The sequence below is a fragment of the Haliotis asinina genome, chromosome 1 (assembly GCF_037392515.1).
Source record: "Haliotis asinina isolate JCU_RB_2024 chromosome 1, JCU_Hal_asi_v2, whole genome shotgun sequence".
In the NCBI taxonomy this organism is placed as follows: Eukaryota; Metazoa; Mollusca; class Gastropoda; order Lepetellida; family Haliotidae; genus Haliotis; species Haliotis asinina.
The window spans coordinates 86,654,808-86,680,400 of record NC_090280.1 but is presented as its reverse complement, the minus strand read 5'-3'; the positions used below and the strand labels follow the sequence as shown (position 1 = coordinate 86,680,400).

The window sequence follows — 25,593 nt, the reverse complement described above, 5'->3', positions numbered from 1 at the left end:
AATTGGATTTACTTTTACCGGGGTAATAACTCTTTGAAGAGCTCAGAGAGTTTGGTTTTATGGAAGTTTAATTTGATACAGATTTAGTACAATCATATCTTCACAGCGCAATCCAGCCAGTTCAGGTTTTCCTCAAAACTATTAACAGAAACCTGGCCAGTTTTGTGACCTATTTGTAGAATGTGAAAGTGCGATTGTGCAATTTTATCAGTGCCTTTGTGATAGTTGCAATTAATGTGCAAAAATAAATTGCTGCCCCTGATCAATAATGATGACTTTGTCCCATTTCAGAAGTACTATTGTACCTGATGATTCTGGAACAGATGGAGAGATGGGAGGATGCGGCACAGCTACTGGAGGGGCCTCTTGGGGGTGAGTGTATGTCGGCTAGTGGGGCATATTTGAGCTGGAAGAGCCTCTTTGTTATGAGAATATATGCATTATGAGTGTAGGTGTGCTGGAGGGGCCTCTTTAGGGTGAGTGTATGTAGACTGGTGGAGCCATTTGGGGGTCAACATATTTGAGCTGGAGGAGCCTCTTTGTTATGAAAATATATGAATTATGAGTGTATATGTGTTGGAGGGGCCACTTCGGGGTTAAGGTATATGTGTTGTAGGGGCCTGTTGTGGGGGGTTGCTTCCTCGGGGTGAAGGTATATGTGTTGGAGGGGTCACTTGGGGTTGAAGGTATATTTCTTGGAGGGTCACTTGGGGTTGAGGGTATATGTTAGAGGGGCCACTTGGGGATGAGGGTATATCTGTTGGAGGGCCACTTTGGGGTGATGGTATATCATTATATGTGTAGGAGGGGCCACTTTGGGATGAAGGTATATGTTGGAGGGGTGGCCAATTAGCATGATTAGGGTTGAGGGTATATGTTGGAGGGGCCACTTTGGGATGAGGATGTATGGGGTGAGGGTATAAGTGTTGGAGGGGCCACTTGGGGATGAGTGTATATGTGCTGGAGAAGAATCTTGGGGATGAGGGTGTATATGTTTGAGGGGCATTTTGGGGTGAGGGGATGAGGATACATGTTGGAGGTACCTCTTGGGGGTGAGGGTGTATGTGTTTGAGGGGCCTACTGACTGCTGATAATACATGTATTGGTGCGCCCATTGGGGCTGAGGGTATATGTATTTGCATGGCCTCTTAGGGGTGATGGTGTAAATGTGGGGCCACGTTGGGTTGAAGGTATATATAAGGGATATATGTGGGATGGACCTCTTGAGGGTAAAGGTATATGTCTTGGAGGGACCAGTTGGGGAGGTGTGTACATGTGATGAGGAGGCCTTTTGTGGGTGAGGGTATGTGTGTTGGAGGGACCTCTTGAGGGTGAAGGTATGTGTGTTGTTATATCTGCTGGAGGGGCCACATGGCAATGGTGGGGTATATGTTTTGGAGGGACCCCTTGGGGGTAAGGATATATGTATTGGATAGGCCTCTTGGTAAGCATGGAAAGGAGAGATATGTTTTTTGAGAGGCCCTTTAATGAAGAGGGTATGGGTGTTAGAGGGCCCACTTGAAATAAAGAAATGTATACTGGAGGGGCCACTTAGCAGTGAGGGTGTGTGTGTTGCAGGGGTCTCTTGGGTGGGTGAAGTGGTTTGGGGTATATGGTTTGGGTTGAAGGAATGTGTTAGAAGGGCCTTTTGTGGTTTGTATGGCTTCTGCCCAGCTAAGCTTTTGGACTTGAATATGGGATTGTTACTTTGAACAAGACCAAACCAATACTGCACATTGTACCTGCAGGCTTTTGTGTTCAACATCATCAAACATCAGTTTGCATTGTCTTAATGTTATTTCAGAGAAGTTTGTGAGTGAGCTGAATTTCCGTGCCACGAAACTGGCAGAACTGTACAGGAAGCTGGAGAAGTGGCCCAAGGCCAATGCTGAATACCGCCAGCTGCTGGTGCAGAAGTAAGTTCAAACAGCTGCCAGGGGATTTATCTTGCCCATCTCTGAAGCCTATACTTGACCCCATGTATACCGTTATTGTCACTGTAAGTTTCAAAATTTCTCAAGTAGTGATACCCTGTGGAGATCCAGTCCAGGTTAGATTTCGTCGTTTGGTCTTGAGCATCCAATCCTGGTTGTAAGAGCAATATAGGGATTGGTTAGTCGGGCTTGCTGACTTGGTTGACACATGACATCGTATCTCAGTTGCATAGATTGATGCTTGTTATGTTGTTCAGGGGATTCAGAGATGCCAACCCTTATGCTTTGGGCATAATTACTACGATTTTGACCGTTAAGTTAAGCCATAACACTTAATCTGTGAAAATTATGCTTCTCATCTTGTTTTACGAAAATCAATAAAGTGGATACAATATCACAGGGATATGTTTCCTAACATACTGGTGAAGGGGTTCAGAAATGGCCCTACACTATAGGAATCACTTACTGTCAGCACCAATTAACTTGTGAAGGCCCAGGGGAAGAATAGGACTTCAGGAACCCATGCTTGCCATAAAAAGGTGACTATGCTTGTCGTAAGAGACGACTAACAGGATCAGGTGGTCAGACTTGCTGAATTGGTTAACACATGTCATCGGTTCCCAGCTGCACAGATCGATGCTCATGCTGTTGATCACTGGATTGTCTGGTCCAGCCTTGATTATTTACAGACCACTGCCATATAGCTGTAATATTGCTGAGTGCGGCATAAAACCAAACTCACTCACTCTCTAACTTGTAACGAATTAAAGTATTTTGTGTCACTTGGCCAATAATTTTCGACCTATGGAGCATCAAGTGCATTTCTGTCCGGAATCATTCTTTTGTGAGAAGTATTACACTTTTAGGGTTCAATTTATGTGTTTTGCCCTACAGTATTGCACTTTGACCTAAAATAGGGTCGGCATCTCTCTGGCTTGTCTGGTCCAGAGTGGATTCTGGTATAGACCACTGAAATATTGCTGTGTGGCGTTAAACAAACACATACAAACACAAGTAGTGTTAACTAAGTGTGTGGAATGTTTTTAGATCAACTGTGATACTGTTCAAAGTCTGACCCAACCCACTTTTCAACAATTATGAAGATTTCAGCGTGAGTCTCATGTCTTTATGTATGTTTGAAAGGATTTTAGTATGTCTTTGTCTGTTAGCTGTAGCCATTACATACATTGTTACATACAAGGGTGTTTTCCATTGCAGCCCTGACCAGTGGCAGTTCTGGTCAGTGTACATCGACAGTGTGTTCCACCTAGTGGACTGTCAGTGGGTGCCCGATGAAGGTGATCAGAGGTCAGTGTTACCATAGTAACTGAAGGGTTAATAACAGAACGGGGAATGGGGTGATGTTCCAGTGTTGTGGTAATTACACATACATGGCATTACTGATACCATGAACCTCAGCCTATAATGTACAAAATATGTTAAAGAGGGCACTTGTTGTTGCCATGCCTTGTATTCATTAAGGGGATGGAACAAAGACTGGATGTAGTAATTTAAGACTGATGTCAGGCCAATCTTTTATCAACAAGACATTAAATGATAGACACTGACTGACTCACGCATGCACATACACAAATGCACATACATGCACACACATGGCTGACTCACACAGGCACACAGATATTCACATGCACACACACAGAGGCATACAGGCACTCTCTTGCATGTCAGATGCAACCCTCACCTCACCTCACCTCACCTCACCTCACCTCACCTCACCTCACCTCACCTCACCATTATTCTCAGGCTTTATCCAAACAGTGTTCAAAATTAAGGAGTGTCAAGGGATGTTTACTAGAACACTTGTTTAGTTGAGTGACCCTTAAGTCATGAACTTTCAACTCTGGGGTCATAACTGTCAAGTCACACATAGACTGACAACAGGGGTGCATTCTCCAATATCACTCAGATAATGAAAACTACGATGCAGCTTATGGTGACAGTAATCATTGTATTGCTTTCAGTGCTCCAATAGACTACACTGTGGAGAAAGCCCTGGCCTTCATCAATGAGCAGATCAAGGGATGTGAGAATGGAAGGTTATATCGGGGCCCTTATCTTGCACGTCTTGAACTGATACGACTCCTACAGAACAGAGGCGAGGACAGCATCACCATCGTAGGTCAGTGTAGTGCCACTTCTGGATAAATTCCATGAAAGTTAGTTAGTTAGTTAGTTAGTTAGTTTCCAACTGTGCAGATCGATGCTCATGCTGTGGATCGTTGGATTGTCTGGTCCAGACTCGATTATTCACAGACGACCGCTATATAGCTGGATTATTGCTGAGGGTGGCGTAAAACTCACTCACTCACACTGAAGTGCCTTGATAGCCTGAATATTCAAAATGCAAAATGGCATCATACGATTTTATAAATAAATATGATAGTTATGAAGTTTTTGAAAGTCATGTAGAAGTTGGATGAACATGAATACCTTACATGTTTTATGGATACCAACTGGATATGTATAGAATAAAAAAGTAGTTGTTATCCAGTAAACGGGTCATGTATTCATGATAGCAATGATACCAAGAAAAACATTCATGACTATTCATCCATGCTTGTGTTCCTGTTTTCCAGGCTGTCCCCTGACTCTGCTCAAGCAGTATTTCGACAAGTACAGTGACAGAAGCACCTACTTCGGAGACATGAAGCTGTTTGTCGGCATCCTTAATGACAAAGAAAAGGAAGATGTAGGTCTTTCGTTAACCCTCAGTTGGGTGATGGAGTAGTGTAATGGTTAAAGGGTATGCCAATCCTCGATAATCTCCAGGTTATGATGAATCGCCACTCTTCTCTTGATAATCTACGATCATTTTTTTACCTCCCTTTCTGGCTTTTTATCCAGTCAGGTGTCTTCACTGTCTACCCAGGGAAGTAGAGCCTACCAATCACATCTCAAATTCGCTTCTTAAACCATGTATCTGATTAAACTTGGCAACACAATTGATGCAGAGGTACTCTGAGAGAGGTAGATCTTTCATATATTTTTGCAGACCTGTCAATTTGTCTGAATGATTTCCCCCCAAATCTGAGTTGCACTGTGAGCAAACCTTCGCATCTACAACTGCTATCATTGTTGACACTGGCAAGCTCGGTTGTAATGACGGCTTGTCTGATTGGCTACTCTGCAAATGCTAAGCCAACAAAGGGAGGTAATAAAGTTATCGTCTAAGCCATAGATGCATTCAGGGTACTAGAGGAAATTTATGGAAACATATGCCCTGGAGGTTATCGAGGATGAGGATATGCTTGTCACAAGGAACTGGAAGGCCTTGAACTGCAAGATACAGTGGCTGAGTGGCTTAGATCGCTGGCGAACTCTGAGAGTACGGGTTCGAATCTCGGATGAGAAAGTGTAATCTCAAATGTAACATAATGTCTTCAATTTTCTGTTAATGAAGATGTTCTTATGGCCCTTTAACAGATGTTGTATCATGACCCTTGTGTATGTCAATGTCTAAAGTCCTTGACTTATTGTACTGGTTGCCTGTAACCTAAAAGTCCTTGACTTATTGTATGAACCTCCATCTTGCAGCTGCTGCTGTACATGACAGAGTCACTCAATCTTAACAAGCTGGGAGAACCCACCATCTATGCTCAAGATGTAAGTCATGGATCCAGCAGAATTAATGAATGATTCTAGAGGTGTGACGATACAGAAAATTGACACGTGATGGGATATGTATTACAATATCTTGGAACGATACATTTCGATACACATCAAAATATCTTTCATTATTTTCTTTAAAAATGTGTATTTTTATGTCAGGTAACAGTGTAAATTTTAACCTAAACCATCAACAATCTTAAGGTCAGTGATCACAATACGAAAAATAGTATTGATATATTTATTGTGCGATGAAGTTGATACTATGATATATCGTCACAGCTTTATGATCCATTATAAATTTCAAGCATGGTCTACACAATGATAAATTTAGCATATACTTCTGTGTAGATTTTCATTAAAAATCTTTGGTTTCATTCAGTTGATTCTCAAGCATGTGGGGATGATTATATGCATAGTAGTTTCCTCACAATCTCTATTATCTGCTGACTTTTGGATTTGACAGCATTACTAACAATTATGATCCTCTTGATATTTTTATTAAAAGTCCCTTTGTTTTTAACTTTTGGATATTGAGAATTTTATCTGTTTTTTTTTCTCTCTAAATAAATGTAAACGTGAATAAATTTGTTTCAGACTCTATGGTTTTATACTTTTATCATCTGGTAATCTCTTTACATTCACAAATATGCACACCTTTCACAAATCAATTGACTGAATCCTAAACTTTGTCAGTATCTTGAGTGAAGACGTACTTCTAGTCAGCTTCAGTTGAAGGTAGATTACTAAAGTCTTTTTACTTATCCTCAGTATCTCCAGGGTATACGTTCTGATAATTTTCCACTGTGCCCTGGATGCATCTAGTCTCAGTCCGATGAATTTGATACCTCCCTTGGCTGACTTTTTATTCAATCTGAGGCGTGTTCAGAATCGCGAGGGCCCGTGAATGCCTGCAAGCACTCGATCCTGAACACTTGTGCCCAGGCGAGCGCTCGCGAACCATCCTCACAGCTGCCTCACCAAGCGAACAAAGATGGCGACCATGTGTAGTGGAAAAAAAACAACATTCAAATCATTATCATTAGTTAGCATCCACCTGACGAATGGGCAAGGAATAACCAAGAAACGTTGTGTAAAGAATAAAGACGAAGTTGACATCCATAACATTTTGTCTTAGACATGTTCAATGTCAATCGTCACCACTCGCCCCTTTCTGTAACCTCCAACAAGAAGACGAAAGCTGTTCAGCTTTTCCCAGAATAAAACAAGATTGTCACAAATGGTTAAATGTAACCAAGCGCTCGCATCCGTTCAGAACTCATGCGAGCGCTCGCAGTTCTGAATACGTCTCAGGTGTTTGCCCTGACACGGAAAACCTGTGTATTTATGCAAAATTATCTATAATATGCTGTGAATTTAAAAGCTTGTGTCATTGTTGACACATTGCCTCTGGGCCTTAAGTTCAGATAATCTAAACTTGTAATTTGCTGTTGTTTAAAACTACTTAGTTTATTATTTGCCAGCTAACTGCTCAGAGCTGATTAATTACCTGCCCTGCATTACCTTGGTTTTTTTTAAGTATTATTAAACAATCACAGTTGATCTCTTGATGAAAGTTCCATACTCATGTTGACTCCCCAAAACATGTCCATGATTCACTCTCTTGACACCAGGAGTCATGATGACTCCTAAAGTTTCATGTCATGGGCAAACACTGAGGCTAGTGGGCTGATGTGATGTAACCAATGTTTTTTAATGCTTTTTTGTTTCCTTCAGATCAAGCACATGCAGCGTCATATATCAGTATTACAACTTAGTCGATACATAGGACAACACAGGGCCATGACTGACTGTGATAAAGTCACTCTAGCCAAAGATCTCTTAGATAGGCATAAAAAAGGACTTGAATTTGGTAAGTTTGTCATTTTGTATTGCATCAGTAAGTTCACTGTACTTAGGTACAGGTTGTATGAGTGATTGTGTGCCACTTTACCTGGACGTTGTGTCTGGATGCTCTTACTGTCAAACACTAGTCTGAATGTGTGAGATATTTGGGAGCTGATGTAACTGAAATGCAACTGATTTGATGAGCACAAGAAATTCTATTCACCCAGTGGTATTTTGTGTGGTGAAGGATTCTATTTCTTGTCGTTTTGATGGGTATCTTCCAATGTTACAGGTACAGAGCTCCTCCCAACAGATTTACAATACAGCGACAACTATCTCATTTTGGCAGCTCACCTCCTCCTGGATGCATGGAGGCAGTCAGGTGTGTAGACAGATGCTGTGTGTAGGCAGGTGCTTTCTCAAAGTGCTTTGTGTGTGCAGGTGCTTCCTTAAGGTGTTGTTTGTGTGCAAGTGCTTTGTCAAGGTGCTGTTTGTGAGCAAGTGCTTTTTCAAGGTGCTGTTTGTGTGCAGGTGCTTTGTCTAGGCGCTGTTTGTGTGCAGTGCTTTGTAAATATCTCACTGCTCCATAGTGTTGGTTCACTTGCTCTTATTGTGTGTTTTAGGTCTGTCTCTCTAGTAGAGGGCGTTTTTGCTAGCATTTGGTACAAACATCCATATATTTGCATGCGCATTACTCTAAAAGTGCTAGAACTAAAACCCTGTTTCATACTTTATGTTATGTATTTTAATGTTGGCCTGTGATCTGTGCAGGTAAACAGCACTACATGTGGCAGGTGGTGACACAACTGGAGCTTGGCATGAGGAAGTCTCCTTCCAACTTCCAAATCAAACTCCTGCTTGTCAGACTGTACTGCATTATGGGTAAGACTGGAATAGACATCTCAGAGAAGCCAGGGAAGAGCCAATCCCTGCATCATCTAATCCAAGCATTCCTTGTTAGTGGTTATGCGTAACTGTTCAGACTGATGTTCCAAGGAAGATCCTGATTATAAGTCCACAAAAATAATAACACAAAAATATTTGGCTGTTGTTCTTGAACTTGTAGCGGAGCAGATGTAGTCCAGTTGTTCAACATACTGCATCATGCTATGCAGTTGTCTCCCCCTTGCTGTCACAGGATCTGCTACCCATACCTTAAGATCAGGCTCACTACTATGAGGTCACTAACAAGTTGTTATTTTTACAGGAGCCTTTGGACCATGTCCAGCTCTGTATGATGGCATGGAGATCAAACACATAATGAACGACACTCTTGGGTAAGTGAGATGAACAAGATGGTCACCAGAACTGAATGTGAATAAATGTTTACAATTTTTTAACTGAGCATGTTTTACTTGAGCCCTTATTAAATTGAGATATGCAAGAATGGAATATGTGCTCGTCTTGCAGTAGTGCAAGTCATGTTAGGTTGCAGTGGCTGCACATGGTACTGTGGTCTGTACTACATACCAAATTTGAGTGTCATATCAAATCACTAGTTACTACTATGACAAATTAACAGACAGCATGGGAGTTCCGTAATGTGCATCAGTCACTTAGCTAGAATATTGTGTTTGTGAATAATTATTCGTTTTCGTTACCCACTATTCGTGATACATATATTCACCACATAGTGTATTCGTTGTAGCCCTAATAGATACAGCCTGTCAGTGCTTGCACACCAAGTGTTGAAAATACTTAGTATCATAAAAATATCATGTGAGATTCAGGAGTAAGTAATATGATGATAATGTATTTATAACCCTGCTACAAAGTAATGGGGGTACATAGCTTTCATTCCTTCCGTCCCGAAACTTTGTCCAGAGCATATCTCTTAAAGTTTACTTGCTAGGTTCACCACACTTCACACACATGTTAATCATTACCCATAGATGTGTATTTTGCTATTTTGAAGTTTTTCAGAATTTTGTTTAGTGGAAACACGACTTAGTGCCAAATGTGTTTGATGGTTTTGTCTGGAGCATATCTCTGAAAGTTTACATGCTATGTTCACCCAGCTTCACACACGTTAATCATAGCCCATACATGTGCCTTTGATATTTTGAATTATTTCAGAATTTTAGGGTTTTTTGCTGTTTCTATGGAAACACAACTTCATTCAAAATGTGTTTGATGGTTTGGGCTGAAGCATATCTCATAACTAGGTTGTAAAGTTTACTTGCTAGGTTCACCAAACTTCACACACATTCATCATTACTCATTGATATGTCTTTTGCTGTTTTAATTTTTTTTCTGAATTTGTTTTGTTGTTGTTTCCATGGAAACATGACTTGGTGCAAAATGTGTTTGATGGTTACCTGGCCACTACATATCACCGAAACTGTTCCATGCTAGGTTCACCAAACTTAATACACAAGTTAATCATGACCCACAGACATGCCATGGGCTATTTATTTGCAAAAGGACATCTATTTACAAAATGTCATTATTCAAAGTGTGATGTTAATATTTCACTTTTCATGGTTTTTCTTCGTGTCATATGTACCAATATGTGGTTTATTCTCTGTATCTAGTAATAGTTATTTCCTTGATGCTATCAACATGAGATTTATTTTCTGTAGCTACATTGTTATTTTGTTCTTGTCACAAGTACAAATGTAGTTCTGAGTGATTCTAATAGTTAATGTACTTCATTTCATATATGCAAATAAAGGTGTACATGGCCAAACTATTATCTAACCTATAAATGAAGTTTAGCAGAGTCAAGGAGAAAGTTTTGTGAGCTGCTGGTCCTTGTTGCGTTACATATCAATATCAGTTATTTCCTTGTCCCAAAGTGGGAAGCAGGTATATGTGAGCTGTGCTCACTTCTACTACACTTGTTTTTGAGAAAATCATTTGGAATATATGGAAAATTGTTTATATGTCGTGGGTAGATCGTATTTGATGAATCAGTTGTATGATTCATGTGTAAATTATAAGTCATGAATTTCATGTCATTTATGAGTATATCATTTACTTCAGTACTTAATCATCTGTAATTCATGTGTAATTCATGTGTTGTGTAAAAACATTATCACACACATTTCAACTTGTTCAGACAAATCTTTCAGTTGGTAAATGTTTCCTGTCTATCATTGGTATATGGCTGCGATATTGCCAGTGCAATGTAAAGTTTTAACTCCCTCATTCACTCACTTTTCTGTCTACTTCCAGACATATTGTCTCGAGCCACGTGGGCAGACTCGGACATTTTGTGGCAGCTTGTGCTATGTATGGGACAATGCTACGGTTCTTCACAGTCAACCATAAAGAGGTACTAGTGGTTATACAAAAGTTTTGTCTCTGGTTTGGAATAATTTCTGTGGTTTTGTTTGGCTGCTTTGTGCTTTAGCTTCAGCCATATTCCAGCTATATGGCAGCAGCCTGTAAATAATCAAGTCTGGACCAGATAGTCAGGTGATTAACAGCATGAGCATGTCAACCCAGTTGGGATATGACGTGTCAACTAAGTCAGCAAGTGTGACCACCTGATCCCATTAATCGCCTTTTAGCATGTGTTGCTGAAGGTCGATACTAACACAGATTTTTATGGGTCAAAGAATTTTGAGAGCAAATACCATAGAATATCGTCTCATCCTAATTTTGAGTATGTAATGAAAGAACTATGTGCTAATGACTTACTTAGATGTTTTATTGTTTTTATTTTATTTACATGACCTTCACCATTAATCTGTGACCTTGACCGTGACCTGTTGACCTTGTGCAACTCATAAACTAGGTTGTACTTTCTAATATTGGGTTGCACCAGTGCAAGTAACAAAGTCTTAAATGAAGCACTGTAAGGTGATTGAGTTGTTGAGGTGGCCTACTTGTAATCATGTCCCAGTAGCATAGAACAATGTTCATGGTGGTTCAAAATTAGTTTTGGTGAGGGAAGCATGATGAAACATGATTATTATAAGGGACAGTAGGTTAGCACAGTGATTTGATTCCAGTCAAGGGTATGGTGTGTTCAGTTCCTGATGTGGATCAGGAACTGTGACTTATCACCACATTTCACCCAATAGCTTCCAACTGCCCAGGCTGAATGTGTGACCCTATGTGCTGACATTTTGCATTATCAACCTCTGGTTCATATTTCTGTGATTTCTCAAGCCCCCATAATATACTTGCTCAAGCATTGCTACATGTTTGTGTGCAGCATTCATGGTTGACCTATTGCTTCTCTTCATTTCAGACCACAGAATACCTCATATCATCCTACAAATATGGGTCCTTTGGGAAGGTGAGAGACCGAATGTCTTCTCTACCTGTCTGTCAGTTATATTGTTCTAGTCTGTTTAGTTACAAATGTGTAAGCTGCATTTTTTTTCTGTACATTTGCTTTATTTTTACATGGCAATATAAAATTTACACCGTTTAAATTTACACTGCAGCATAAAACTATTTTCACTATTGAAATTGACTTATAATGTGGAAGATATTATACATGTGTTTGAGGGATGTGTTTGGGTGAGATGTTTTTACCGTTCTGTGGAAACATGTCAGCTTGTTTCCTTCATATGTGGAATTCAAGGAGACACTAGCAAATAGTATAACTAAGGAAAAGAATAAAATATTGTTTTTACTCTGAAAAATATATTTGTTTTCCAGATCAGGGAATTTGTTAACTTCCGAGAAAAACTACAGAACTCTTTACAGTATGCAAGCGCCACGTCTGAAAGGCTGCTTCTTGATTTAACACTAGAAACTGCAAGGTGAGTGGTGTTCTTGTTTTAGTCATCTCATAGTCAAGTACAAAGAATTCAGCTCGGTGTTGTTTATAGTGATTTACACCCAGGTAGAGATTCTGGGTTTGAATTATGGATTAGCAGCATAAGAGACAAATCTTTGATTTCCTCAAGTGGGATTATTTATGTATTATTTGATAATATACAGCATTCATGAAGATCTGTGTTAGAATTGTCTTCAGCAATCTATACTTGTCGTGAGTGATGTCTAATGGGAACTGGGTGGTCAGGCTTGCTTACTTGTTGATACATGTCATCTTACCCCAACTGCGTAGATCGACACCTATGATGTTGATCTCTGGATTGTTTGGTCCAGATTCAGTTAATTACAGGCCACTGATCCCATATGCATGAAATACTGCTGATTGCAGCTTCAAACTAATCTTTTTTATATACTGAACAGCGAAAGGAATGCAAGTCTATGTCAAGTCTTTAAATACAAGGCTTAAATATGAACACTGAGAGTTCATTTTTTTTGAAAATTGCGTTTCTTTTGCAGTTCAGTATATGTCCAGACAGAGTATGGCTGGAACATTGGCAATGTGATGTAAAGTTCTACCTTTCAAACACTTTATGAAACTGTCTTTGGTTTCCTGGCTAATAGTAGAAGACCTTACTTGCAAAAAGACAGAGCTCAAACTGGAATGACAAATGAACTTACCCAGTCATGGTGTATGATACCTTGGGTTTTTTTTATTTTGTTTGATCGTTTTGAAGAAAATAATGTTTTGTATTTTTGTCTGTTTCAGTCACAATAGTACGGAACAAATGATAACATATATGGAGATTGACCCTGAAAAAGGTGAGCTCTTCTTTGATTCTTAGGTGCTACTTAAAGAAGTGATGCTTACAGTAGATAAATAATTATTGACAGTAACTAGCACTGGACAAGTCATCTGTCAATATTTGTGTGTCACACAAGAAATCTATGATCCTGTTGATCAACAATTTGTGAAATTGCCCATTTACTCCTGGCTAGTAAAAATCCACTTGATCCAGTAAATCTTCAAAGTCACAAGCCCGACTGGCTAATGATTCCTTTTCAGAAGAAGTCCTCCTTGGGGTACATATATAGCATTAAAATGTCCATTTTAAAATGCATATGACAGTTGTTACAATATTTCAATAAATATTTTACAAAACAAAAAAACTTGTTTTTGTCTTGTGAGACCAAGTCCCACAGGGCCCCTTCCTGGGCCCCCAACAGCCAAGGGCAGGTAATGCTATATATGTACCCCCAGGAGGACATTCCTCAAAGAATTCAAAACTTCTACAGGTTTGTATATGTATACATGGGTCTTTCTGACTTGGTAATTTAAAATACACTTTTGAATCATGCAAGATTATGGCCAGATGAAAATGCTCATCATATTAGCAGGTTGATGATGAAAGCCGTCTCTACATTCCAGTTTCAGTCTAGTGAATTTTTGTGGACCTGTAGTTTTCAGGCATAGCTAGGCTAACAGACATTGTCATTGTCAATCATTCCATGTGATGTCAATCAAGTCTTGTGGGATGGGATGTTAGTTTCAGATTTGACAGCCTCATACCCAAACATGCTGATTTCATCAAATGGGTAATTGTCTTGAGACCTGTTACACTTTGGGAACTGTGATGTTCTGGGTTACAATAGATCTTCAGTGGTCCATGCCTGTCGTAAGAGGTGACATGATTATGTGGGCAGGCTTGCAGACTTGTTTGACACGTGTCATCGGTTCCCAATTGCATAGACTGATGCTCATGCAGTTGATCACTGGATTGTCTGGTCCAGACTTGATTATTTACAGACTGTTGCCATAAAACTAAGCTGCAATATTGCTGAGTGAGATGTAAAACTGAACTCACTGTAATGCTTGTGCTTTCATCCCACATCAAGTTGACAGGAATGCTGTTTTGAGTGACTCAAATCCACAAAGAGCTCATAATGTAACGACCTGTCGTAACTCTCTAGATTATCATAGGGTTATGAACACTTTATGGATTGGATTGCAGATTAAGGTTAATCACAGCTAATTCATTGAACACGTGCCATGATTTTTGACCCAGACTTTGTGTACAAGACTGTTTAGCTTACAAAATCCTGCTAGCGACAGAGGTACAGTGAACTGGGTATTTGCATAAATTACGCAAATATATATGTGAAAACTCCTATTGAGTCTACTGTGTACAGGTATGCTTGAAGTTTTGAAAATATCAAATAAATGTGATCTTACATGCATACAAACAAAAATGGTGGATAGATAAAATAACTGAGGTGTATGGAGAGGTTCTATTTCAAAGCATGAACATGGCTATTTGCAGTCTTCCTGATCGTTATTTATATTACAGATTAAATATAAATAACAAACAGTGACTTTTAAACTTTAATATATCTTTAAATTAATCAAAGATGGCAAAATATCCAACTGAGTTTGAGTGAGGTGAGCACAATTTGTTTGGAACTCAGAGGAGCATTAGGATATGCAACTGAGATGAAGACAAGAGAGTACATAACTCAATGACTCAATAGAAATTATCTGTAGCTCTCTAGTGACATGTAATTCACTCTCTCCACTGATTACCTTTTATTCGACTAACTGCTGATTACTTGTTTTTCAAGGATAGGCCCACCATTTCTTGTGTTGCCCGCCTTGATATTGCTGCAATATTGCTAAAAGCAGTGTAAAATTAACTCACTCACCCGTCCAAGATCCGACAAGAGATGTCTCTTATGCTGACATGACCTTCACCATTAATCTGTGACCTTGACCGTGACCTGTTGACCTTAATTCATCCAATCTGTCACCATTAAATCAGCTGGAGAGTTTGACAAGAAACCATGGCCTTGACCTTTCCATCTTGACCTTTTATACAATGTATGATTCTGACAGTAAAACTGTTCCCCTATCTTTCATGCATCATACTATGAAGTGTCAGACTAAATGATTTACCTAATCACCTATTTTACTAATCGAGTATTGTTCCTGTCCTCTTCCAGACAAAACTGACATGGACCAGCTGTGTGATAACCGAGACTTTAAAGTAATTAGCTGTTGGGAACCACCCGAACTGTAAGTTGCCGTTCTAATTCTATTCACAATTGCTTTATCTGTAACCTGAAAATTTGAAAAGAGACAGGAAGACTTAGTGTTTTTGGTTATATCACTGTTTTTCAAGCCGTGTTCTTTCTGTTGTGAATATTTTGTACTTGTTGATGTATTGTGTGTTTGGAGGCGGTGGAGTAGCCATGCTGAAAATACAGGTTTGATTTTCCCCATGGGTACAATGTGAGAAGCCCATTTCTGGTGTTCCCCGCCTTGATATTGCTGAAATATTGGTAGAAGAGGCGTAAATACTAGACTTGTTCACTCACTCACTATTCTGTGTTTGTGGCAAACACTATAGTCTGTTTGCAGTGAAAACGTACCTATAAATTTCACTCTAAACAAAAAGGGAAACCAAATAAAGTGAAATTATTAATTTAACCTCGCCAAATGAAAATCTCACTCTCAGAATTTGTGGCATCATTCTGACTTTACATCACCATATGATTTGAATGACGTCACCACTGTTGATGACACAATTTTGTTTGTTTTGTTTCTATGTGTCAATATGCAGTGAATAGTCTTGCAGTTTCCGAGGATCAAATACCGTTCGATCATGTTTTTCAAACAATCTCATTACAGAACACAGTGAGTTTTGGTTTACAATCATTACTATTGATCTGCATTACAACGGTGTAGGTGCAGTAATTGGAACATTGGCATAGGTGCATGTGCCATATGTGATGAGCATTAGATTATACCAACCCTACATCATCTCGTTGTTCCATTTAATAATGTCCATACTCCCTGGTAATATGTTTAGTTATTTTTGGAAATTTTGAGCAAATGGCAACTTTTGAATTTTGGAGTGTTTTTTTGGATTTGTGTAAGATTTCAAAGTCCATAATGACAGACCAATAGAACACAACGAGTGTATTGTCCAAAACTGGATTTTATTATGTTTGGAAGTTCTGAGGAAATGGCTTTTGAAAAACTTTTGAAAACTTTTGAAATCTGATTTGAAATGTTTTATGTCATCAGTCTGTGGAGCTAACGCGGCACCATTTCTCCAGAATTTTAAAAAAATAAATGCTATTTTGAACAATAGAACCATTGTCTCGAATTAGCCTGTCATTAAGGACCAAACATGTTAGAAACCACTGTCCTTCAGTCGGACCACCCTGAGTTGGAATACAAGATTTTGCTCCTGTCATCCTGCCATGTTTCCATTTAATTTAAGTTACAACTTTCCTGGTTAAACACTATGGATGTTTAATGTGAATTATTTTGCTTTTCTTTTAGGTTTGACCTTGAGGCATTACAAAGACAATCATTTGAAGAGGAGGTATGTCAGTTATTGACAGATATTGTCATTGAGTTGTGGCATTTGTGAGCTGGTATGCTGAGTTCTATGGATATATATCTTCTTTATCATTAATGTGTGTGACGTTTCAGAGAGATACTGCATTTGCTTTATAACAGAATTAGCACCTACACCAAAATGTTACAAAATTAATAAAAATTTCACATATCTATAGAACTTTCCCTGCTGATAATGATTCTTAAGGTGAATGGGAACGTCATAACTTTGCTGACTCATCAAAAACTGCTCTCACTCATTAATGCAATTGAGGAGGTAAGAAAATATTTATATATTCTCCTTCACATTTTAAACTTGGCATGATCTGCTGTCACCAGAAAGCATGGCTTCGTCTGCGGAATCTGATGTTGCGACTGCTGGCTGCGGCGGTGATGTTGGGTCGGCAGCCCGATGTCAACCACCATGCCAACAACGGCGTGTCTGAGGACCGTAAACCCATGTCGGAGGTGATGCCAGAGCTTCTGGAGAAACTCGTCTCTCATCTGGAGGACTGCGACAAGTACACCAACAGCGTGCTGGTTAGTTCTTACTCTTTCTTTTCTCGTTGTGAAACTTTTTGGGAGGTGGGGTTGCCTAGCTGTTAAAGCATTCGCTCGTTATGCAGAAGATATGGGGTCAATTCCCACATGGGTCCAGTGTGTGAAGCCCATATTCTGGTGTTTCCCACTAGGTGATATTGCTGGAATATTGCTGAAAGCGACATAAGTCTGTATGCATTCTCTCTCTCACTAAAACTATTCAGTATTGGAACTTACTGAACTCAAAAACTAAATGTTAGGTATGGTTCGTTGCACATTTTCCAAATATTATTATGAGGGGAAGTGGGGTAGCGTAATGATTTGAAGCATCTGCTTGTCATGCTGAAGATATTTCCCATATGGGTTTAATGTATGAAGCTCAGTATATTGCTATATATGCTATATATGCTATACAGTATATATCAGTATAAGTGAGGTAAAACCATACTCACTCACACCAAGGATTATCACAACAAATGTTACCACTAATTTCTGAAAATACACCCAGCAATAGAAATTAGCTGGAGAAATTTACAAAATTGACATTTGCCTTTTTCAAGGTTTTCTAATATATGAAGGCACAAAATAATTGTAATCATGTGAATTAGTTGTGTGTTATTCACAAATTTCCTCCATTGACCACTACATTCATAACAGCTTCTGTATGGAGTTTAGAAAGGTGTTGCTTTGATATATTGTGGATATTTGTATTTCTAGTGCCATTGTTAGATTTAGAACAGATATGAAAAGATCAGATCTGATGAAAGGGTGTTCATGGCTGTAAATACCATTGGTCCTTGACCCTTGTACATCTTACAGTCTCAGGTTGACGGCCCTTACCGGACGAGACTTTCAACCTTCCTCTCCAGTGGTCACCATAAAGTGTTCAAGGAGATGGTCCAGTGTGTTATATATTCCAATAGTCTACAGGATAAAGGTGTAGGTAAGATAATCACCATTATCTCAAGGTCCAGTGTGTTATATATTCCAATAGTTTACAGGTTAAAGGGTTTGGTACGGGTAAAAATTTTGTTTATGTTTATTTTTAAGTGATCACCGTCAGTGGTTAAAATCAGTAGATTGTATGGTCCAGATGGAGTGGACTAACAGCATTGGATGATCAGGCTTGTGACTTGGTTGACACATTATCGCGTCCAATTTTTTAGAGTGATTGCTCATGCTATTGATGGCTTGATTTTCTGGCCCAATTTTGATTATTTATGGACAACTTCTATGTTGCAAAAATATTAATGTGTGCAGTGTTAAAAACAACAAACCATCCAAAGCCTAAATATTGCTATTAAGATTGCTTTGTGGAAAGTGTTGGTTGAATTCTATCAAATTAGATTTGCAGCAATGGGGTAGCCTAGTGGTTAAAGCATTTGCTTATCATGCCAAAGACACAGGTTCTATTCTTCACAAGGGTGCAGTGTGTGACGGCCCATTTCTGGTGTACCCCTGCCGTGATAATACTGGAGTATTGCTAAAAGTGGCATAAAACAATACTCATTCATTCATGTTAAAATCACAGTCTTTGGCCTTGACTTTGAATCTCCAGTTCTGCCTAATTGTGACATGGTTTTTGTCAGCTCTGTACAAGTACATCCAGGTTTGAAATACCCAAGATGTCATATTTTTTTTTCCAAAATGTTACTTTGTTTATCTGTTTCAGGTAAAAGTGAAGAAAATGAAGAGAAAAGATTCACAACAGTTGTCCCTGAGTTACTTCAAGGTTTGTCTGTCTTTTCTACTTGTTTACTCTTGTGCATTTCGTTTGTTCCATTCAGTACCACTGAGTAATACATGTAGAACATGGCTGTGTAATTCATGAGAGCAGTTGTTTCCCTTATGTGTGCTAGGCTCCTAACATCAATTGTTTGAAGACTATATTGTGAATCATACTATGCCTGATTATTGTTATTGGTTTGTTAGCATTTTGATGTTACATGTGTTTTCTTGAGTGAGTGAGTGAGTTTAACATGACCTCGGGTAACATTTCAGCCATATTGTGCAGAGATGGTCTCTTGACGTTTACAGCTTGCATATTTCCAGTGTCCCGCTCGACAGTGATATAAGAATCTATACCAAAAGGTCGCACAATATGTAATACAAAAGCTGTCACCCATGAAGTACCATACCGTTCTTATTACTCATCCACTTCAAAAATTGCAATCAAACTGATCATTGTCCCAGGTTGTTCCAAGGGTGATAACTCTGCACAGTAAATGGCAGTTTAGACACTTACACCACTCCTGCTCCTTCATAGGAAAGAGTGCAGGTGGGTTGGCCAAGTGGTTAAAGTGTTTATTCATCATATCGAAGACTTAGGTTTGGTTCCCTAGATGAGCACAATGTATGAAGCCCATTTCTGTTGTCCCCCTCCGTGATAGTTCTAGAATATTGCTAAATGTGGCATAAAACAAAACTCACTCAATCACTCAGACAAGATCAAACTCTGTTGTTATTATTTCATTCATGCTTCCTTGTTTCCTTCAGAGGCAGTGTCCCGACACAAGTGTCCCTTAATTAGCAGTCCGGAGGGTGGGGCTGCCCTCAACACAGAAGTGCTTGAAAATCTTGTCCTCTGTGCAGAGGTCAGTTGAATTTTATTGAGGTCAAGGTCACGATATCACTTTTGTCAAGGTCATTCTGGGATAACTGACTTGTATGGAGGTGACAAAATGTTGACTTGTCATAGGGTCAGTGTCGGCAACCAAACAGTTTAATACTCATACATTTATCACAAACAGTTGCTCTTTATCAACACAGTGCTAGCTCCTTTCTGGAATTTAATTGTGCCGATTTATTGATTTCACTGTGTTGATTGATTATTGTTTTGATTTTCTTCTGCTGACATTGAACTTGACTGATGGTGTACTTACAGACATTATCTTATGCAACAATCCTGGCGGGTGTGTGCAATAGGATTCTAAAGCCTCTAAAATCATCGTGGACGAAGAAGTTACGAAAAAAGAAAGACACTGCACCAACACAGGTGAGTGAGTCCAAAGTATTCCCTGATTTTCCAGGATACCAGTGGAAACACAGAGTTATGTGTTAACCTGCTCAAGAAAAATGTAGACAGATTTTGATTTATGATGAAAACCGAACTTAACTTTATTTGAAGAAAGAAGTTTCTCACATTCCTTATGCTTATGCTCATTGTTGTCAGAGCAATCAAAGATATAAGCTGTATTCTGATTGTTTGACATTTTCTTCCATCCTCATACCCTGTGGTTGGGCATCCAGATGACAGTTATGCATATGATATGATATGCAGTTGTTTTCGAAGGGTGTTTTTGTGCACCAGGCAGATGATTTGGGTGTGCTTTTGACCAAAAAAGTATGTCCAAACCACATAATTATCCAAATGAACTTCACCACAATTACATCATTTCAGTTTAATATATCGGTAAACATCATGTAAACTTGTTATCTTGAGAGCTGGATTTCTTGAACATTATCATGACTAGTTATAGTGCAGCTTTGTCCTGGGCCCATAGTCTAACCTAGGAACTATGTTATCTGTCACAAGATGTGTACGGGCATCCAGAATGGCCAAGCTCATGTTAAACTGTGAGATAAAGAGTACAACCGATGAATGATTTGATAGGTTGCAAAAATAGGTTTAAGATCATCTCATCAATGAATCATAATATGTTTTGTCATCCCGCTTGATGAAATGAAAATATTTCTTCCATGCCATTTCTGTATTTTACCTTGCAATGGAAATTAAGTGCAAATTAAGAACTGTTTCAGTCCATGCAGTTAGGGGTCTAGCTGAGATACAAGATCAAATGTGTCTCTTCTTTCAGCCCTGTACATTCAGCAACTTCAATGCAATGGTGGAAGGCCTGGAGAAGGGGGCATCAGATCTTCATCAAGCTGTGAAGGAAGTGGACCCTGTCTTCCTGTCCCTCAATCTCAACACCCTCAATCTGTCCGAGCCCCTCACAGACAACCAGGTAGGTCCCAGTCACCCTGTCCCTCAATCTCAACACCCTCAATCTGTCCGAGCCCCTCACAGACAACCAGGTAGGTCCCAATCACCCTGTCCCTCAGTCACAGCACCTCTACCTGTCCAAGCTCCTCACAGACAACCAGGTAGGTCCCAATCACCCTGTCCCTCAGTCACAGCACCTCTACCTGTCCAAGCTCCTCACAGACAACCAGGTAGGTCCCAATCACCCTGTCCCTCAGTCACAGCACCTCTACCTGTCCAAGCTCCTCACAGACAACCAGGTAGGTCCCAGTCACCCTGACCCACAGTCACAGCACCTCTACCTGTCCAAGCTCCTCACAGACAACCAGGTAGGTCCCAGTCACCCTGTCCCTCAGTCACAGCACCTCTACCTGTCCAAGCTCCTCACAGACAACCAGGTAGGTCCCAATCACCCTGTCCCTCAGTCACAGCACCTCTACCTGTCCAAGCTCCTCACAGACAACCAGGTAGGTCCCAATCACCCTGACCCACAATCTCAGCACTCTACCTGTCCAAGCTCCTCACAGACAACCAGGTAGGTCCCAGTCACCCTGACCCACAATCTCAGCACTCTACCTGTCCAAGCTCCTCACAGACAACCAGGTAGGTCCCAATCACCCTGTCCCTCATTCACAGCACCTCTACCTGTCCAAGCTCCTCACAGACAACCAGGTAGGTCCCAGTCACCCTGACCCACAATCTCAGCACTCTACCTGTCCAAGCTCCTCACAGACAACCAGGTAGGTCCCAATCACCCTGTCCCTCAGTCACAGCACCTCTACCTGTCCAAGCTCCTCACAGACAACCAGGTAGGTCCCAGTCACCCTGACCCACAATCTCAGCACTCTACCTGTCCAAGCTCCTCACAGACAACCTGGTAGGTCCCAGTCACCCTGACCCACAATCTCAGCACTCTACCTGTCCAAGCTCCTCACAGACAACCAGGTAGGTCCCAGTCACCCTGACCCACAATCTCAGCACTCTACCTGTCCACCTTTTTTAACCACATCTTCCTCTGCCTCAATCTCTCCTTGGTCTCAAGGTCAGACCAATGAGCAGTAATATTATTATCCATGACCTACACCCATCTATATCTGGAACAGCCAGATTGATAACTCATCCACTTATTGCTGTCTGGGCTGTCTTGTTGAAAATAAAATGCCAGTCTTAGGCAATTCATACATTCATTCCTTTACTGCATCCTGTGATAAAGGGACATTTTTCTTCCCACAGGAAGAGATAGAGATACAGAAGGAAGTGTGGCTGAAGGTGGAGAACAGCTACCAGCAGTCTTCTCGAGCTGTACACGACCACGTTCATCTCAAACTGCAGTATCTCCACACACTCAAGTTATGAAGCTCCACGCCTCTACTCTGTCTTACATCCTGGTCAGACTGGGTGCTGTCTGTAGGACTCAGTGTGTTGGAACGGAAGTGTTGGACCCAATGAGTTAGACCTGATGTGTTAGAAGTGTCTTAATGGGCCAGAAGTGTGTCAAACCTGAAGAGTTAGGCCTTTGTTATCTGACCTGAAACACAGGGCCAGAGTTGTTGGACTTGAAATGTTGGGCCTTTCTTGTTGGACAAGACTTAAAGGAACTGAAACATAGTTCCGGACTTGTTGGACCTGAAATGTTGAACCAGGTTTGTGGAACATCAAGTGTTGGACCTGACATGAAGGGCTGAAGTCTACTACCTGACTGGTTAGACAGAAAGGGTTAGACATGATGTGTTAGACCTTACATATCCAGTGGACTCTGACTTGTAGGAAGTGTAGGACTAGACTTGTCCAGGACCTGCTTGACCTGAAGTGTTGTAGATGACATGTGTTACCTAACATATCGTCTTGACGAGTCTTGTTGCAACTGAAGCCCAGGACCTGCCTTGCAGAATTGGGCTTTATGGACCTGAAGTGAGGATGTAAGTGAGCGTTCTGACTTACTGGATCTTATTTGTGGTCCTGAAGTGCAGAACCAGACGTATACCATCTGACTTGTTGGACCTGACATGTAGGACTCAACTTTTAGACCTGACATGACCTGCATGACCTGATCACAGGTCATCACTTTGTTTGGCGGCCAGTAGAACTGTACAGACAGTGATCAATTTCTCAAAACTTGGACTGGAGTGTTTTCAAGACAACTTTGTATGTGTGTGAAGATTTTGATAATTTATTATCCACTGTGAGGGAAAAATGTAGCAAGAAATGCCCTCACTATGGACATACATCTGACAGTTCAACCTTTCATCTAATGCTGATTCTGTTCTATGCCTTTGCTGTGCTAAAAATCCATATTTGGATACGTGATGACACAACGACTCATTACAGTAAGGTAAATGATGCACAAAGTCCACGTTCAGGGCTTGTGATCAAAGAGGCAGTGATGGGTTATTCATAGTAGTTTGTTAATCAGCTTAACCAAGGAAAGACTTCACTATAAATCCATGCTTGGGGCCTTGAAGGAGAAAGAAAGGGCCCCTACTGAGGTCATGGTGTAGTCATCAAATGGCAGCACATTCTTACCAAGATGGATGTGGAACATCCTCCAATATTCCTTGCATCCAGTTCAACTTAATTCCTGTTATGTGACGCAAATCTTCAACAAAACCATGAGTTATTTTTTCATCTGTAAGTATCATGCTGACCAACATAATGGATAGCTTTCCATGAGACGTCTTTTTTTTTTCAAATTTTTTTATTGGCACCCAGTGACTGAGGAAAATTGATACAGTCATAAATATTGAATTTAATATATTGGACATGTCAGACTTGGAATTCTTATCGTTTGAATGTTTACTGAGTGACCCTTTGCAGGAGGTCCACCTGAAAGTGTTTCTCTCAGTGTTGAATAGAGATATCTGCAGTATTTCATCTGATTGTGGAAAGTGAGGACAGTTTCAAGGAGATTCACCACATGTTGTTCATCACTCATGCTGCTGCAAGTTCTCCATCACTAACTGAAGCACTCACCCATGGTATCATCTGTGGCTTGTTAGAAGTGACTTTTCTTTGGAACTGTAGAATACACTTGTCTGCTTACCATTGAGCTTTGGATGCCTGTGGAGCACTCTGGTGGTAAAACCTGTGGAATATAGCTTTGGACCTTTCCTGTGGAGTGCTCTGGTGGAATAGGCTGTGGAATACAGCTTTGGAGCTTTGGATGCCTGTAGAGCGCTGTGTGGAGGTATGGGAGTTGAGGATTCAAGCCTTTGGAGTTGATATTTTGATACTAATCAGATTTGTGTGTGGTTGTAACCCTTTGTCTGTCGACATGCTGGCAACCTCAGTCCCTTTACTTTGCATAGCAATATTCTACAGGAGTTTTTCACTGTTTTTGTAAGCCTTTTGCAAACCAAAGTGACAAGTAATGTGGGTCATATCAAAATGTGAGCTTATTTAGTTTAAGTATTGCTGAATGTGTGTGTAGTGGGTGAGGGAATGCATATGTGTGGGAGCTTATGTGCGTGAGTGTGCGTACATGCATGTGTGTGTGACAGTGGAGAGAGTGTTGAGTGCTCCTTCGGTGTCTAGCGGTAAAATCTGCAACATTGCATCTGATTGTCCCAAGTGAGAACAGTTTGAAGGAGATTCACATGTTGTCGGAGAGAGAGCATGGAGACTTGTGTGTTCTTGGAAGCAGGATTGCATGTGATGGTGTGGGTGCTCGTGTGTGTGCAAGTAGCATTTCAACGAAAAGGACATTGTCAATTTGTCTGTGGGTTAAGGTTGGGGATCCATTATTTTGTAGAAGGAGTGTGCAACATAAATCCTGAAGGGGGAAATACATAGGGAGTATTTTCAGGGGAGAGAGGGCGATCCACGCCCTGCACCCTCTCTGGATCAGCCCCTGCGAAGATTTGTTAAAATGATTCATCAGAGTGTGTGCATTAAACTGTACGGAACCTTCAAGGAGTCTATTCTTTTCCTGATTTCTTTTGTTTCCCCACGAACATGTTATTTAACTATGTGACTTGAATAGGCAGTGTGCAATACAGTGCGCACTTCTGTAGGCACTGCACCTCTGTTTTAGTGCTAAGCTGTTGGGAAATGATGGGTAGATTTTGTCATCAGTGCTGATAATTGCAGGTAGTATGCCAACTCTTCATATTTATATTCTGTAGAAACGACCAATTCTGTTTCTTGTTTTATCGATATTTGTCCTCAGAAAACCTTAAGGCAGGAGGGGTTTTTTTTCTTAAAAATAACCAGTGGAAGTAATATTCATTTTAAATGCTAAAAATATTTAACTTTTGGCAGTTTATGAAGCATATAAGGGACAAAAAAAAAACAATTTATAAAATGATTTTATTTTAGGCCAATAAAAAACATTAGGATTTGTTTTTTTAGTGGGTAAGTTTTTTATTACAGTTATGTCAAAAAATACAACCGACAGATCTGTGAAACAGGAAATAAAATTAGTCTGTCATTAAAAACATCAAATGTGATAGCTTCTATTTACTTGAGATAATATGAAAGCTCTTGACATAATCCTTTGTCTCATCCTTTATTTCAGAGTGACATAGTGT

The 25,593-nt window shown here is 40.2% G+C and overlaps 1 protein-coding gene across 2 annotated transcripts in view; it reads left to right on the top strand.

The window, feature by feature from the left end:
- LOC137298788 (N-alpha-acetyltransferase 25, NatB auxiliary subunit-like) overlaps positions 1-25,355 on the top strand; it is a 32,724-nt gene extending 7,369 nt beyond the window's left edge. The window contains exons 6-28 of one of the 2 annotated variants that reach the window (XM_067831072.1): positions 292-372; positions 1,805-1,916; positions 3,153-3,242; positions 3,917-4,074; positions 4,532-4,644; positions 5,490-5,558; positions 7,299-7,434; positions 7,702-7,791; positions 8,181-8,291; positions 8,617-8,686; positions 10,587-10,686; positions 11,611-11,658; positions 12,027-12,130; positions 12,913-12,965; positions 15,141-15,213; positions 16,489-16,531; positions 16,885-17,085; positions 17,905-18,028; positions 18,758-18,817; positions 19,582-19,679; positions 19,970-20,080; positions 20,901-21,050; positions 22,301-25,355. In XM_067831072.1, the coding sequence (XP_067687173.1) occupies positions 292-372; positions 1,805-1,916; positions 3,153-3,242; positions 3,917-4,074; positions 4,532-4,644; positions 5,490-5,558; positions 7,299-7,434; positions 7,702-7,791; positions 8,181-8,291; positions 8,617-8,686; positions 10,587-10,686; positions 11,611-11,658; positions 12,027-12,130; positions 12,913-12,965; positions 15,141-15,213; positions 16,489-16,531; positions 16,885-17,085; positions 17,905-18,028; positions 18,758-18,817; positions 19,582-19,679; positions 19,970-20,080; positions 20,901-21,050; positions 22,301-22,423 (2,318 nt within the window). In that variant the 3' untranslated portion in view covers positions 22,424-25,355. Of the gene's footprint in view, positions 1-291; positions 373-1,804; positions 1,917-3,152; positions 3,243-3,916; positions 4,075-4,531; positions 4,645-5,489; positions 5,559-7,298; positions 7,435-7,701; positions 7,792-8,180; positions 8,292-8,616; positions 8,687-10,586; positions 10,687-11,610; positions 11,659-12,026; positions 12,131-12,912; positions 12,966-15,140; positions 15,214-16,488; positions 16,532-16,884; positions 17,086-17,904; positions 18,029-18,757; positions 18,818-19,581; positions 19,680-19,969; positions 20,081-20,900; positions 21,121-22,300 lie in introns of both variants that reach the window. The other variant, XM_067831066.1, reaches the window with a different exon arrangement.
- Positions 25,356-25,593: the final 238 nt, after the last annotated feature.